At 38.7% G+C, this 15,218-nt stretch overlaps 1 protein-coding gene across 1 annotated transcript; it reads left to right on the forward strand.

Moving 5' to 3' along the window:
- The first annotated feature begins 299 nt into the window (after positions 1-299).
- Positions 300-3,204, forward strand: pole4 (polymerase (DNA-directed), epsilon 4, accessory subunit). Its single transcript, XM_047375316.1, has 4 exons — positions 300-676; positions 849-933; positions 2,782-2,823; positions 2,964-3,204. Exons 1-4 carry the CDS (start codon positions 431-433, stop codon positions 2,975-2,977), a joined length of 387 nt encoding a protein of 128 aa, XP_047231272.1. The 5' UTR covers positions 300-430; the 3' UTR covers positions 2,978-3,204.
- Positions 3,205-15,218: the final 12,014 nt, after the last annotated feature.

The following is a 15,218-nucleotide window of genomic DNA, read 5'->3' on the forward strand; positions in this document are numbered from 1 at the left end:
CTACTGCCCTCCAGTGGACAAATCATGAGGTGAATTTAATTTTCTTCATATTTAGTTTGAGAAAGCCTTTTCACAGCTGAACATAAACAATGAAAGTTTAACCGCGTCGCTATATACAAAATTAATTATATTATAGCCATATTCAGACAATAAACTATAATCCTGACATTCCGACAGCATGGTGGCGGTAACATTCCTTGAAGGGCATTCCACTCTAGCCAATGATATTGGCCTGATTCACAGCTGTCCAATCAGCGATAAGCATTTGTTGGCGGTGCCTAAGGTGATTGACCAATAAGCAGAGGTAATTCAGCAACAACCGGAAGCGCATGCTGGCGCGCTCCTAGAGATGTTTGCGTTGTAACATATACACATAGTAACAGAGCTGAGTGGTTTTTAACGCATTCAACGTTGTGATCATCACCATAGAATGGCAGCTGCCGTAGAAGCGCCTGTCCCAGCGGAGCAGGACCCTGCGCTGTGCGGTAGTGAGGGGGAGACCCGCGGGGCCGAGGTGGAGGAGAAGAGCCAGCCCCACAAAGGCTCCACCGGGCCCGCCGTGCCCCACAGCCGCTTGTCCAAACTCCCGCTGGCCCGCATCAAAGCACTAATGAAAACAGACCCAGACGTGTCCCTGGCCAGCCAAGAGTCTGTGTTCATCATCGCTAAAGCCACGGTACAGTTACACCTGCAGGGACTGGAGAGCACCAAGGCTTTATGAAAGTGCCACTGTTGGTTTTATTGCAGTTAGTGACTTTTATTAGAGCTAAACACTATGTGTAATTTTCCTCGGTCTCTATGTTATCAGTATATTCAATATGTTTTTATTTTATTTTTATGTCTCCTAGGAGTTGTTCGTTGAGATGATTGCCAAAGATGCTCTTGTGTACGCCCAGCAAGGAAAGAGGAAAACATTACAAAGAAAAGACCTGGGTAAGTGCTCTGACTATGGTTTTAATGTCATTTTGACCGCAGGGATTTCTCTGAACAAATCCAACAAATTTAATAGTTTTTTGATCGTTTTAGATGTGGTATTTCTTCATATGTTACCTATTTTCTAGGCTAATCTGAGATACAAGGACTTTATCTAAACAATAAATATAAGGCTTATATTTCTATAAAATATATTTTTTCTCTGTATAAGATTACACACAGTGTTTGACAGCCTTTGTAGAACAGTAGGAGCTTCACTGAATAAAAAGACCGAAGCTGTTCTATAAGCTAAACCTTCTGACAATGCAGATTGAAGGTACTCATCTGAATACGTTTTTTGTGTTGTGTGATTAAGCTTGGAGGTTAAGAAGAAATCATGACATTTGAGACTTTGCAGAAATGTTTAGGATTTTATATGCAAGTTTGCACAAGGCATTGTCTTTTAACAGATTATAAGAGCGTAAACAGGACACAGGATTCGAAGCCTCTGTAAGGTTAGGGTTAAAATATAATTGTGTATGTAATGTTTTACATCAGCTACTACAGCAGTGTGAGATATTTAGGACACCCGTGCAGCTAAATGTTGTGAACCAAGGTATGTAGACTTCACATGTAAATGATTTATTCTTAAAATGCTTTCATAATTCAGTACATTGATGCCTCATGAAGTCTGTGGACCTCCACAGCCTCATACAACCTCCACCATGCTTTTCAGTTAAGGGTTTTATTTAGTTTGTGAGAATGATTTCATCATCTTCACTTGACTGCATTCTCAAAGAGCTCTAATGTTTATGTTTATTTATAATAATTTATATCATAGACTTAGTAATAGACCCACTGAATCAAAGGGAAGATTTCAAAAAGAGCGATAACGAGAGATAGAGGTACAGCGTCATGAGAATCCAGTGTTATAATGGTGAAACTACCAAGATACAATGCTCATTATCTTTATGGCAGAAAAACTATGATTACATTGTTGGACTTAATGCAAACTTAGAGAATATTATATGCATATTTCATAGTTGTATTTCAGAGTTTTCTGTGTAAATGCTCCAGTTTAGATGAATGATGTAAAAACATTTTTATTTACTGGCCTCAAACTCCTTTCGCAGGGGATCGTTGTTCTGCAACTTTAGAAGTACCTCTGTTTCAGCACACCAGAAGCGAATAATTTGATCATCTTTAGGATTCTGTAGATCTTCACTGAATGCTGAGGAGGTGGTTCATCATTTCAGTCGGGCTTGCTGGACTTGCAGAACACTGGCCCTCAAGGACTGGAGCTTGGCACCTCAGTCCTGAGGTTTCATCATGGCCAACTGCATTGGTTTTTAATCATTTCTTAGGCTGTTTTTAGTCTCTGTGTGCTGTAGAAAAATACGAGAATTGGATTGACCCTCGGTTTTGGTAGGTTCTTCAGGAATGTAATCAGATACAAGAATGAAAATAATACCAGACATCCCTATGATATAATTTATTACAAATGCACTAAGACAACTTGCTTCAACTTATATTTGTTTTAAAAGCATCTTTGTTGTAAAGTCATATCAACCCAAAATGTTTAAAGGAAGCTGATAAATTTAAAGCTAGAAAACAACAATTAGATGGTGGACTATTCCACAAAGCTGGTTCAGGGGAGTGGGTATTTCAATTATCAGATAACACAAAGTTATTTGGCCAAAAACGTCCAACTCTGACCGCTGGAGAACAGTGTCTGTCATCGTAAAGGATTTGGTTTCTTGACATCTTCGGTATACATTTTAAATCTCAAATGTAGTTTGTAGATGGTCAGCATGTATTTGTTAGTGATGAAAATGTTAAAAGGGGTTGTCATTTTTTTTGTTCCCACAGACAATGCTATTGAGGCTATAGATGAGTTTGCCTTCCTAGAAGGTAAGCCTTGTTCAGTCAATAAACACATCAGTTTAGTGCTCAGATTTTTGTTATTCTTTTCGCCACTGTTATTCTCTTGAGCAATATCCTAATTCCATAAATAAATGATTTCTTTCTGTGCTTTCCTGTTTTCTCTGCAGGCACGCTAGATTAAAGACTCCTTTACAAGACCAGTGAGCAGATGTCATTTCACCCATCATTCAACAACCGTTCTTTGCAGAAGCAGCTGTTAGGAAACTTTCTGGGACATTTCTTAATCTATTCACAGCTTTTATTCAGATGACCCCTTTGGATTTCTTTAAACTGTAATGTGTATATTGTCCTGTAAATATTTGGGAAATTCTACCATAAAATAAAATAAATTTTATGTTTTTAACAACAGATTTCTGTCAGCATCACATTTTTGTAAAGCCCCAATTTCTTAAACGCAACTCTTTTAAGCTGAAATGACGGCTCCCAAATTTATGCAAGAAAAAACATGAAGTTGACCCTGTTATGTTGTCAAGGGGGCGGAGTCTCAGAGCCCAGTTGACAAGCACAGTGCTGTAAAAATGATTTGCCTGCTTATAGATATTTCTTTTTTTTTCTTTTTTTTAATACATAGATGTTGCAGCTTTTTAAATAAATGTTAATATTTCAATTAAGGGAAAAAGCTATTCAAACAAAGCCAAAGCTGTTAAAAAGGTTGTGCCACCCTTGACGGCAAGAGCGCCCCTTCAGTGTTTGCGATAACTTGCAATGAGTCCCAAACATCGCTCTGGAGAAATTTGGTCCAGAATTATTTTAGCTCAGCCTCATTTAAGGGTTTCCAAGTGTGATTATAATGATTATATTATTTAAGTGTTGTCTTGTGAATACCAGCTGAATTAGGACAATAGTGAAAGGGGTGAGCCAAGTTCTGACATTACTGAACAGCAAAACTGCACACACATGGAATAAATTCACACAATTTCTTAAAATACAAGAATTTATCAACAAAAATTTGTCAACTCAAAATCTTTACTATCCTAGAACAGTCCAACTAAAACTACCAAGCAAAATGAAAGAATAAAGAAGACCAATTAACTCTATATAATATGAACAATGAATCAAATATGGTTAAAAACCACGACCAATAGAGTGATGCAACATTACCACTTAATGTTATTAATGTTTAAGAACCAAGCATTATTTTGAGGAATCTGGAAATGAGGTTAAGTTTGTCTTGGAACTAACTTGGACAATAATTTGTATACCTTCAAACCACCATTCACACTTCAACATCAGATAAAACATTGTTTTAATGAATTAATATTTTAAGGAATGATTTAAACCAACCTGCTGGATGACTCATGAGTGAAAATAATATTTAAGGAAATATTTTAAATTAGAACCAACAACCTTTCTGGATAGATGATTCTTAATGGGGTTTAGTTAGCTATCTTTAAGTAAAATTATATTTCCCTAAATGTTATTTTAGTTTTCAACTAACGACCTTTCCGGATAAAGGATTCTTTATGCACTCATAAGATGCAGGCAACTCACATGTAACCATAGCCTTGACCGGAGCTCGCTGTTAGTGGTTTCAGCTAACAAAAAAGAGAAACCTGACTGCGGTCCCAGTACCTCTCCTTGAGGTCCTGTGAGAAAACCGCTTCAATTAGAGCTGCTGTGGGGAGCTCTCTGGGGCACAAGTCGCTCCTGTAGGCCTCAAAAGGGAATATCAAACTTGTCTCAACTACCACCTTTTTATGAATGAATGCTGGGAACTCGAACATCAAATCATTACTTAACTTTGTTGCATAAGCTCAGCATGATCGTAGTCACTTTTAAATCCAAGGATTCTTCAAAATAGAAGCCTTACTCGCCTGCGAGTTTCAATGCCTTCAGCCGATGCATGTTCTGGTACCTCCATTAGCCGCTGTCCGCAGCAGGAATGAGACCGAGCAGAGGTGTCTTTTGGGTCAAAGATTCCAGCTCTGACTCCTCCTCTTCCTGGGCTGAGCTGGAAGTGGTTAATGCGATTGAAGTTCCAGAAACGATCCTACCGGCCTTTAATGTTGTAACCCATGTCTGGGTTACCAACACAAGGTTGAACAGGCTGTTTGAGGTCGTGCCACAGAATCCCAATCAGATTTAAACCAGACTTTGACTAGACCAGTCCAAACCTTTCAGTTTGTTTTTGAGGCATTCAGAGGTGGACCTGCTGGTGTGTTTTGAATCATAATGCTTCTCCATAACCCAAGTGCATTTCAGCTTAAGGTTGCAAGCTGATGGCCAAACGTTCTCCTTTAGGGTTTTCTACCAGAGTTAACCCTGGTTAACCTCTGGTTTTCTGGTTACACTAATTACAGCAAGTAATCCAGGTCCTGAAGCAACAAAACACCCCGAGACCATCATACTACTATCACAGTTTTTGACTGTAAGCATGATAATTTTTTATTAAATGCTGTTAGTTTTGCTCCAGATATGTGACACACCTACTAAAAAGTGAAAAGTTTTTTTATCTCATCTGTCCATAGAATATTTTCCTACAAGTCTTGGGGGCAAATAAAATGTTTTTTTGTAAAAGACAGAAGGGCCTTTTGTGATCTTTTTGGTCAGTGGTGGTTTTGGCCTTGGGTTTTGCTCACAGATACCATTTTTGCCCAGTCTTTTTCTTCTTAAATTGTCAACACTAAGCATAACTTAGGCAACTGAGGCCTGCAGTGCTTTAGATGTTCTGTGTTCTACTGTGGTCCCCAGGATAAAATGCCGATGTTGCATGGAGTAATTTTGTCAGGACAGCAACTCCTGAGAAGGTTCACAATTGCTCTAGGTTTTCTCCATTTGTGGATAATGGCTCTCACTATTTTTTGCTGGAACCTTGGAGATGGCTTTTTAACCCTTTCCAAACTGATAGATGTAATTTTTCTTCATATGTGTTCTTGAATTACTTTAGATTAGGGCAAGATGTGTTGATTTTTCTGATCTTTTAGCCTTTCTTACGTTGTCAGATGGGTCCTTATTTAGTGATTTCTTAATTGTACAGGTCTGGCAGTTTATTTATGTTGTAACAAGAGGAGCAATCACTTTCCCACACAGGACCAGGTTTATTTGAACATTCTTTCCCCCTAGATAAATGAAATCATCATTTGAAAGCAAATTTCCTGTTTATTCAGGTTGTCTGTGTCAGATATGAAAGTTTAGTTAAGAAAATGAAAAATTTAAGTGTGATAGGTAGTGCAAAAAACTCTGTAAGTGAAGAATGATGAAGGCGTACTACAGGGGTGTCTTACTCCACACCCCAAAAGCTAGCACCTGAATCATAATTTTTACTGGTTCAGCACACCTGAATCACATAAATGCTTTATTACCAGGCCTCTGTAGAATTGGATGACATACTGAGGAAATAATTCAGCCATTTAAATCCTGTTGCTTTAGTGTTTGTATAAGAAACTAATTAGGGATGGTTCAAAATGCCTTGTATCTGAGGGTAATGGCATAAAAGCAGTAAAAAGTGAACTTTTTTGATCAGGTATAGCAAGTTCTGCTTTATTGGGTGGTTCCATTCTGGAGATGCATTTTTAATTATTCCATGTGATGCCTGATGCCTGCAGCTTACTGGCACTAGCTGGTATTTTCCATAGTGAACTTCTGGTATGCCACTAAACCAGCAAGTAATACACAATGTGATATCAATTGGAGTCCTGCTGCAATCAGTAGAGCCTTCAGTCAGGTATGTTCAGACTGTTTTTGAGAAAATGAACTGCAGAAATATTTTTTCCTCTAAATACAATTTAAAAATTAGTTTGACAGGTATCACATGTGGGAGAAATATAACATCTAATGACTGGGCTTCCCACATTACCTCTAAGATTGAGTTCAGATACCCTACAGAAGAAGATAATTTCAGCCACTTGTGTTTGGGATCTTGAGTATCTTAATTGATACGTAGTGACAATAGCTGAGGGTTAGAACATAGACAGACTGGTATATTAACAGTTTTGACATTCTGCTCAGCTACTTCTTCATGACAGCCACAGCCATGCTCAAATTACTGCAGACAAAACCGCAGCCTGGCTACCCATCTCGATTTTTCTTATTATTCGCCAATCAAACATCAAATACTTGGACTGCTCCACTTGAGGGAGAGATGGAAAAATCTAAATATGTGACACTTAAATTGCACGCAGGTGGACTATACATACATATATAAAAGTCCACCTGCGTGCAATTTAAGTGTCACATGATTCGTAAGTATAAACACACCTTTCCTGACCCCAGAAGCTGCAACACCACTAAGCAAGAAGCATCATACCATGAAGACAAAGGAGCTCTCAAATTAAGTCAGGGTGGGGTTATAAAAAATATCCAAATCACTGATGTTCCTCTGGAGCACCATAAAATCCATCATCTTCAAATGGAAAGCACATGGTACCACAACAAACCTGCCAAGAGGGGGCTGCCCACCAAAACCCACAGAGTGGGAAAGGAGGGCATTCCTCAGAGAGACAGCAGAGACAACAAAGGTGACCCTGAAGGAGCTGCAGAGTTCCACAGCAGAGATCTGAGTATCTGTCTGTCGGACCACAATAAGCCATACAATCCATAGAGTTTGATTTTATGGAAGAGTGGCCAGAAAAAAAGCCCTTATTTGGTCTTAAAAATAAGAAAGCATATTTGGAATTTGCCAAACGGCAGGTAGGCAGCTCCCCAAATGTATTGAAGAAGGTGCTCTGGTCAGATGGGACTAAAATTTAACTTTTTGGCCACCAAGGAAAACGTTATGTATAACCCAACACGTCCCATCACTCCAAGAACATAATCCCCACAGTGAAACATGATGGTGGCAGTATCATGCTGTGTTTTTTTTTTTTTTTTTACAGCAGCAGGGACTGGGAGACTGGTCTGAGTCGAGGGAAAGATGGATGGTGCTAAATAAAGGGATATTCTTGAGCAAAACTTCTGTCAGTCTGGCTGTGATTTGTAGGTTCACGTTCCAGCGGGACATTCACCCGAAGCATACTGCTAAACCAACACTCGAGCGGTTTAAGGGTAAACATTTAAATGTGTTGGAATGAATCTGACTGAAACGCTGCCAATAGAAATCCTAATGTTTTGGTGTTAGAAGACACTGCTGGTGAAAAGAACGCCTTACACACAAAGTTGTCTGTTAGATACTGACACAACATTTGTCTCTTAAGTTATAGGAGCCTTTATACTGTATGTCTGATTATGATTCATCAGCCTACTTAAACGGCATTTATAAATTACTCCTTAAATGGTCAGGCTCTAAAGTGAAAATTAGCAAAAATCCAAATACCTTTAAAAGGGCTTTTAAAACGCTGAAGAAAGATTTAAGATTTAAAAGAAAGGATTTGCAAGACAGCCTCACTTTCTCTGTGTGAGCTAGCAAAACAAATCATTAAACTCTACACAACAATTTATTTAATGGTTCCATGAACACCTTTTCAGACAAAATGGGATAGATCCCAAATGGCTGTGGCCCCCAGGTGGTGTCGCCTCCATTGTTGCACTGTCTTCATTCTGTTGATCCTTTTAAAAAGCAGCTTAAAACCAAGTCTTTTGGCTTTTAACTAGTTTTAGGCTGCATGATGGTATAATCATGCTGTTTTATCTTTTCTTTCATGTTTTCTGTGTTTTTAATGCCTGTTTTTATTGTAAATCACTTTGTGTGAAAGGTGCTATATAAATAAAGTTTAATTCATACTACATTATTGACACAGTTCTGTAAACATTTAAATAAAAAAAAGCATTTCCTTTTAGATTCTTCAATTCAATTCAATTCAGTTTTATTTATATAGTGCCAATTCACAACACATGTTGTCTCAAGGCACTTCACAACAGTCAGGTAAATACATTCCAATTAATCCTAACAATTGAACAGTGCAGTCGGAGTTAGTTATTTATTCAAATTGGATAAAACGTTTTTCTAACTAAGGAAACCCAGCAGATTGCATCCAGTCAGTGACTTGCAGCATTTTGTCCTCCCGGATGAGCATATAGAGACAGTGGACAGTCACTGGCGTTGACTTTGCAGCAATTCCTCATACTGAGCATGCATGTAGCGACAGTCGAGAGGAAAAACTCCCTTTTAACAGGAAGAAACCTCCAGCAGAACCAGGCTCAATGTGAGCGGCCATCTGCCACAACCGACTGGGGGTTTGAGAGAACAGAGCAGAGACACAAAAAGAACACAGAAGCACTGATCCAGAAGTACTTTCTATGGGAAGGAAAAGTAAATGTTAATGGATGTAGCTCCTTTAGTCGTTTCACCTAGAAAGAAAGAACAGATAAACTCTGAGCCAGTTTTCAAGGTTAGAGCCTGAAAGAGAGCACATAGAGTTAGTTACAGTAAAGCTCAGTCAATTGCTATATCTAGGAGAGAGAAAGGGTTAAACACTAAAAGACAGGGCTATGTGGATCATCGGTAGAGGGTGAGCATTAAGTTGTTGCCCGCAGAAGCTTGGAAGATTCCTCTCTCCAGAAAGGTGTCACAGGCAGACACAGGCCAGGTGTAGCTTCTAGGAAGAGAAAAGAGAACAAGGTTAAAAGCTGAAATAACAGCAAACAATGCAAAATTGGAGAGTAGTGTGAGAATGTAGCGAAGAGGGTGAAAGTGGTCGTTATGTCCTCCAGCAGCCTAAGCCTATAGCAGCATAACTACACAGATAGTTTCAGTTCAGATTATTTAGTTGAACGGCGCTTATTTACAACAATGTCGTCTCAAGGCACCTCACAAAGGGTCCCACTGATGGTCATTGTTATACTAAAAACCACAATGATTGGGATACCTCTCTCTGTCAGACTGATTATAACCATTGGAAAAGAGAAGGGGTCATACAGGTAGCAGAAATGGAGGGTGTGTTTGCACCTCAACCATAACTGAGCCGGTTTAGGCTAAACCTAACTCCTCCTTACTCCATCCAACAGGGATGGAGGAAGGTTCCCTCCCTGATAAACCAAGCCACTCTAACTATAAGCTTTATCAAAAAGGAATGTTTTAAGCCTAGCCTTAAAAGTAGACAGGGTGTCTGCCTCACGGACTAAAACTGGGAGCTGGTTCCACAGGAGAGGAGCCTGATAACTAAAGGATCTGCCTCCCATTCTACTTCTAGAGACTCTAGGAACCACCAGTAAACCTGCAGTCTGAGAACGAAGTGCTCTGTTTGGAACATATGGAACAATCAGACCTCTGATGTATGATGGAGCTAGATCATTAAGGGCTTTATATGTGAGGAGGAGAATTTTAAATTCTATTCTGGATTTAACAGGGAGCCAATGAAGGGAAGCTAAAATAGGAGAAATATGATCTCTCTTTTTAATTTGCATCAGAACTCTTAGGTACAGAATACATCTATTAACATTACAGTTCAGTCATAAAAATAACAGCTTACATTAATGGTTTCAAAAATAGTTAAATTAAAACATGCCTGCTGTTTATGTCACAACAGCTAGAAAGCATAACTTGTTACTTGAACTTGACTGAAATATTCTCAAATCATGTATTGAAATACAATGTTTAAATTAAAAACAGCGATACTTTATTTACATGTCTGGAAGCCATGTCATGAGAACTTGCTATTTTCAGCAGAACGTTTTAGATATGCACATAGAGCAAAGCAAGCCTGTGGTGAAATACTGAAGTTCAAATTTCTCCCTCAACACCGTGACACTGAGAAAAATCACATCGTGCCAGGAATGTGTGTGAGCCTCTTCAGACTCTAGATGTGTGTTGTTCTTCCAGGCAGTACTTGTAAAACACATCCAAAGTTTCCAGTTTCAGACTCCAGGCCCAGTCAAGACCTTAAACTTGTTTGTGGTGGGGATTTCTAAAATAAATTCCTGAACATGCTTAAGCTGATTTTTCTGGGTCTAGAGTTACAAAGGGTAGTGAAAGAGAATGATGGGAAGCTCAGTTGTTTGATTTCAGGAGAGCAACAGTCTACTCCCCTGCAGAGGAATGCTTAACTGGCACAGGGGAATACTCTTTTTAATATATATATATATATATATATATATATATATATATATATATATATATATATATATATATATATACAATCACATGATGAAGGATTAGGCAATGTTTTATTTTCATGATATAAAATATTTATTTGAAAAATTGAAGCTGAACTTTCCTTTTCCAATACAGAACCTGAACCACCCATTTGAGGCTCCACAACATCATAGATTTAGCTCTGATCATGAGGCCTTGCTAGTAAAAATATGCAAATTATGTTGCTTAATTTTACTGTTTCAAAGTATCACTAAACAAAAATTGTTTTTATATTAAATAAAACACAACCAAGTATGTTTTTCCTTTATGACATTTTGGGAAAAGTCACCCTTATCTATTGAGTATCAGCTGTTTTCTTGTGGACATTTCCTTAATTATGTAAATCAGTATGCATCAGCTATGCATGAATGGCATGTTTATCTGTCTTTCCCATTTTGAAGAGCAGCTAAGAGGGGTGAGCCTCTTTGTCACATCACATTATCACCCCAGGGGAAACAGGAAGTAATGCATTCCTTTTACTAATAAATAAAGGTTCCTAGACACTCTGATCAACTTGAAGTAAAAAATAAATAAAAATATGCTACATTTACATTACACTTAGTCTGAAAATTATCAGAGGTTCCAAAACAAATGGTGGCAAAAGAGATGTTAAACACCAAGAAGACAAAAAAACAACTTATTTTAATGTGGGGTTTTTTTCTGCCCTGAAGAAGTACTCATTAGATTTTGCCACAACAAATGAATTATCTTTTATTTTAATTTTACCAGTAGTGACATCAAGCCACAGTAATTAACCTAGAATTGGTTGATTTGAACCAGGCAAAAAACTATGGAGGTAAGCTCATTATTTTAAGAAAGGATTAAAATTCCTTTAGTGCAAAAATAATGAAACAAAATGTTTTTAGGCATCTGTAGTCAGAACTGCATACCACAAAGCTCTTTTTGTCTGTTTCACAATCCCCCCCCCCCCCCCCCCCCCCCCCCCCCCCGTTTGCCTTTATTTAAAGATTATGTAAAGTATTTCCCCCCCTGCATTTTATCCCTCAGTAATCTGTTTCAGGTACATTAAGAGTCTGTTAGGCTGCACGTCCAACTCAGAGGGCCAAGCTTTCCATCAACTCCAGGAGGGCACAACATCCCTCCTTACATCCCCAGAATGTTTCCCTAAGTCAGGGAAGCATTAAATGTCCTTCCTATCAGTCCTGGGGTTGTTTTTTCTTTGTGATTCCCCATATTTGTGGGTCAGCACGACAGATATTTTAATCAGGGCAGAGATTAACACAAAGATGTCTCTGGCTCACAGGCATACCTGTATTTATGAGAAAGGTATGTTTTTGCTGTTTAGATTCCAGCCTGATTTGTTGGGTCAAATTTTTTAACCCACACCCATCATGCACACACACTCACATATACCCATCCTGTATGTATAAACAGTGCACATTTTTACACCAGCCTCACCCCTCAGCACAGATTGTATATTTTCATACCATGAATTCCAAAAGGACATATTGTTGCCTTCATGTCTGGACAGTTTATTTCCCCTCCAGCCCCACAAAGGCATTTTGCGCTTTCGTTCAAGAGTGTGCTAACACAATGCCAAAAAGGAATGACATCAACAACTAGCTTAGAGAAGCATTTTCTTCCTCTAGATGACTGCAGGTGTGGGTCGCAGGAAAGCACAAACCTTTTCTGATAAGAAATTGTTTCACTAAGATTTTCGGTTTTAATGCCACAGATCCCTGGATCACTTCTTTCAATTAAATCAGAAATTGCTGTCTCCAGACTTGACTTTCCTTACAACCACAAAATGTGTAGGATTAGCTTGAAATAACTTTACAGAAGTGGTCCTCAAATACCATTTTGCCAACTAAATGTTACCAAAGTCCTCATGAGTGAAACACAAACAGATAGAAAAATGAGACTTTCAGCTGCTTTCACTAACTCTAAGGTCTACTGTAAAGTAGACGATCTGGTTGTTTGGAGAAATGAAATGGGTTGCACACGCATAGTACAACTTCAATCTCAAGGCTGCAAAAATTTAGTTTTTCTAAATTGCAGTTCTTGTCAAAACGCTCTTCAATCACTGTGGTAAAATGGAGTAAAAGACAAAAATTCAATCTGGGAGACTCACCCCTCCTCCAGCTTCATCCAATGGCTTCTTTGCGCCAACCAATCAGCTTCACGTCTGCAACAATCCTCAGCCAATGATCCTTCAAGGCTCTGCATTTAAAGTTTCTCATACATGGATATCTCAGCTGTCAGTCGAGCTTCGACCCTCCTCCACCCAATTGCCTCCATTGGATTCTCAGTTCCATTATCATCAGGCCTCATCTCCTTCACCAGTACCAGATCCTGGGGAAGACAATTCTAATTCTAATCTTAAGACGTTCATCAGTTCATGCATTATCAGCATTCATGTCTTCCTCTGGGGTCTGAGCGCCAAACAAATAAACATCATTGTGTAACTTCTCTAATTGCATTTCGTGTTTCTTATTGTGAGTCTCTACAGAATTGAAATGCAGATAGACTATGCTCCCCACAAAGTGCTTTTAAATGTCTGGGTTGGGTGCTGGTATTTTAGGTCTTCAAGCTTCTGCATCTCAGATAACCTTTTGCCCTATATTCACATTGTCATTGGGCAAATCACCATATAAATCTTGCCTTATGAAATTACACTTGAGCAGGAGACTTTGATACAAATACTGTCTTGGATTTGCCATTGTGGTATGATGGCAATGGTGTGCAGGTGTAGTGTAGGATCATCCCTCTTGGACGTTTGGCTGTGTTTTTGACTGTCATGCACGTTTTCTTTGTTTCACACTTTTTTTTAAACTAATTTCTTGTGATGGACATGTAAATCAATACAAAGCTAGATACAAAGCTAGCTCCAAGATTATTTTGTAAATCCGTACCAGCTGTTTTACAGAACAAGTTTTTTTTAAACAAGGTCGAGGAAAAACAGATCTCTAATCAAATGAAACATGCCTGTGTCAACTTTGTTTGGTGAGGTGTGCTTTATAATTCTGATAAATTACCAACCATAAATAACAGGGATTATGTCAGTAAAAGGCTTTTAACTAATCTGCAGCAGGAGCTTCAGATGTCAGGCTTTGGTCTCAGTCCAACAGGAAAAACCTGGAGTAGGATCAAGAGAATCTCTTCATTCATAAGTAGCCATAAGAAATCTTACATCTTTATGAACATAAGAGAAGAAGACAAATACTTGTATCTATGAGTACTGCTTCACTGCAGGTGAACAGAATAACTCATACACAGGGAATCTTGATATCCCACGGGCCAAAACCATCATACTTACTGTGGCGTAATTGTTAGTCACACTCTTTCCATATTAAGGTGATGGTTTGAACAGAACTCTGTGATAAAAGTTTTGGATATGATCTTATAACCTGACCCTGCTTTAAACCTCCACAACTTTTCCCTGACCTGTCTGCTGTGTTCCAGTATGATGCTCTTTGTACTGTAATGTGCTCCACAAACCTTTGAGGACTTCACAGGACAGCTGGATGTATAATGAAATTAAGTTATGCACAGGTGGGGTCTATTTACAAATTATTTTACCTCCAAAAGCAATTAGTTGCAGTGGGTTATATTTTAGGTTATCAAAGAAAGGGTTAGATATCATTCGTTTAGATATCATTTTCTATATATTTCACAGTTGTATGGTAAAATACATTTCAACCTGGAAAGACTCACATAATGGAGAAACAAAAAGAAGACGGTTAAAGAGTTTATTAATGAAAGATTATTTCTTTGGCGCTCGGACCCCTTAGAAAGACGTGAACGCTGAGGATGAAATGAGTTTGAATAAACATCTTATGATTATGATTAGGTACGTCTTCCCCCCTGGGATCCGATCCTGGTGGTGTAGGCCTTGGTATGGAAGGAGTTGGGAGCCTATGGTGGAGAAGGGGTGGAGGAGGGTCGAAGCTCAGCAGGTCTTTAAAAGTGACCTGGGAGATGATTGGCCGAAGAGGAGTGCCTACCTGCCATTGATTGGAGTAGCCAGTGAGGAGTGATTGGACGAGACGGGGTGGTGAGTCTTCCATATTGAATTTTCGTTTAAACTCCATCTCAAAAGTTTAAACAGTTTAAAAGGCAATGCAATCAAACACTAAGGACATGTATGTAAACCTCTGAATTTGAAAAAAAAGTAATAAAAAATTATCTAAACCATCTCCTAATTATTCTGGTATTTAGCAAAAACAAATAAGTTTAGTAATCCTAACCAACCTAAAATGTCCATCCATCCATTATCTATACCTGCTTCTTCCATAGTGGGTCGCAGGGGTGCTGGTGCCTATCTCTAGCAGTCTACGGGCGAGAGGCAGGGTACACCCTGAACAGGTCGCCAATCCATCACAGGCCAACCCAA

Source organism: Girardinichthys multiradiatus, chromosome 9 (genome assembly GCF_021462225.1).
Source record: "Girardinichthys multiradiatus isolate DD_20200921_A chromosome 9, DD_fGirMul_XY1, whole genome shotgun sequence".
NCBI lineage: Eukaryota > Metazoa > Chordata > Actinopteri > Cyprinodontiformes > Goodeidae > Girardinichthys > Girardinichthys multiradiatus.

Coding starts and splice junctions, on each gene's coding strand:
- pole4 (XM_047375316.1), top strand. CDS start 431: ATGGCAGCTGCCGTAGAAGCGCCTGTCCCAGCGGAGCAGGACCCTGCG. Junction 677..848: donor TCATCATCGCTAAAGCCACG/GTACAGTTACAC, acceptor TATGTCTCCTAG/GAGTTGTTCGTTGAGATGAT. Junction 934..2,781: donor ATTACAAAGAAAAGACCTGG/GTAAGTGCTCTG, acceptor TTGTTCCCACAG/ACAATGCTATTGAGGCTATA.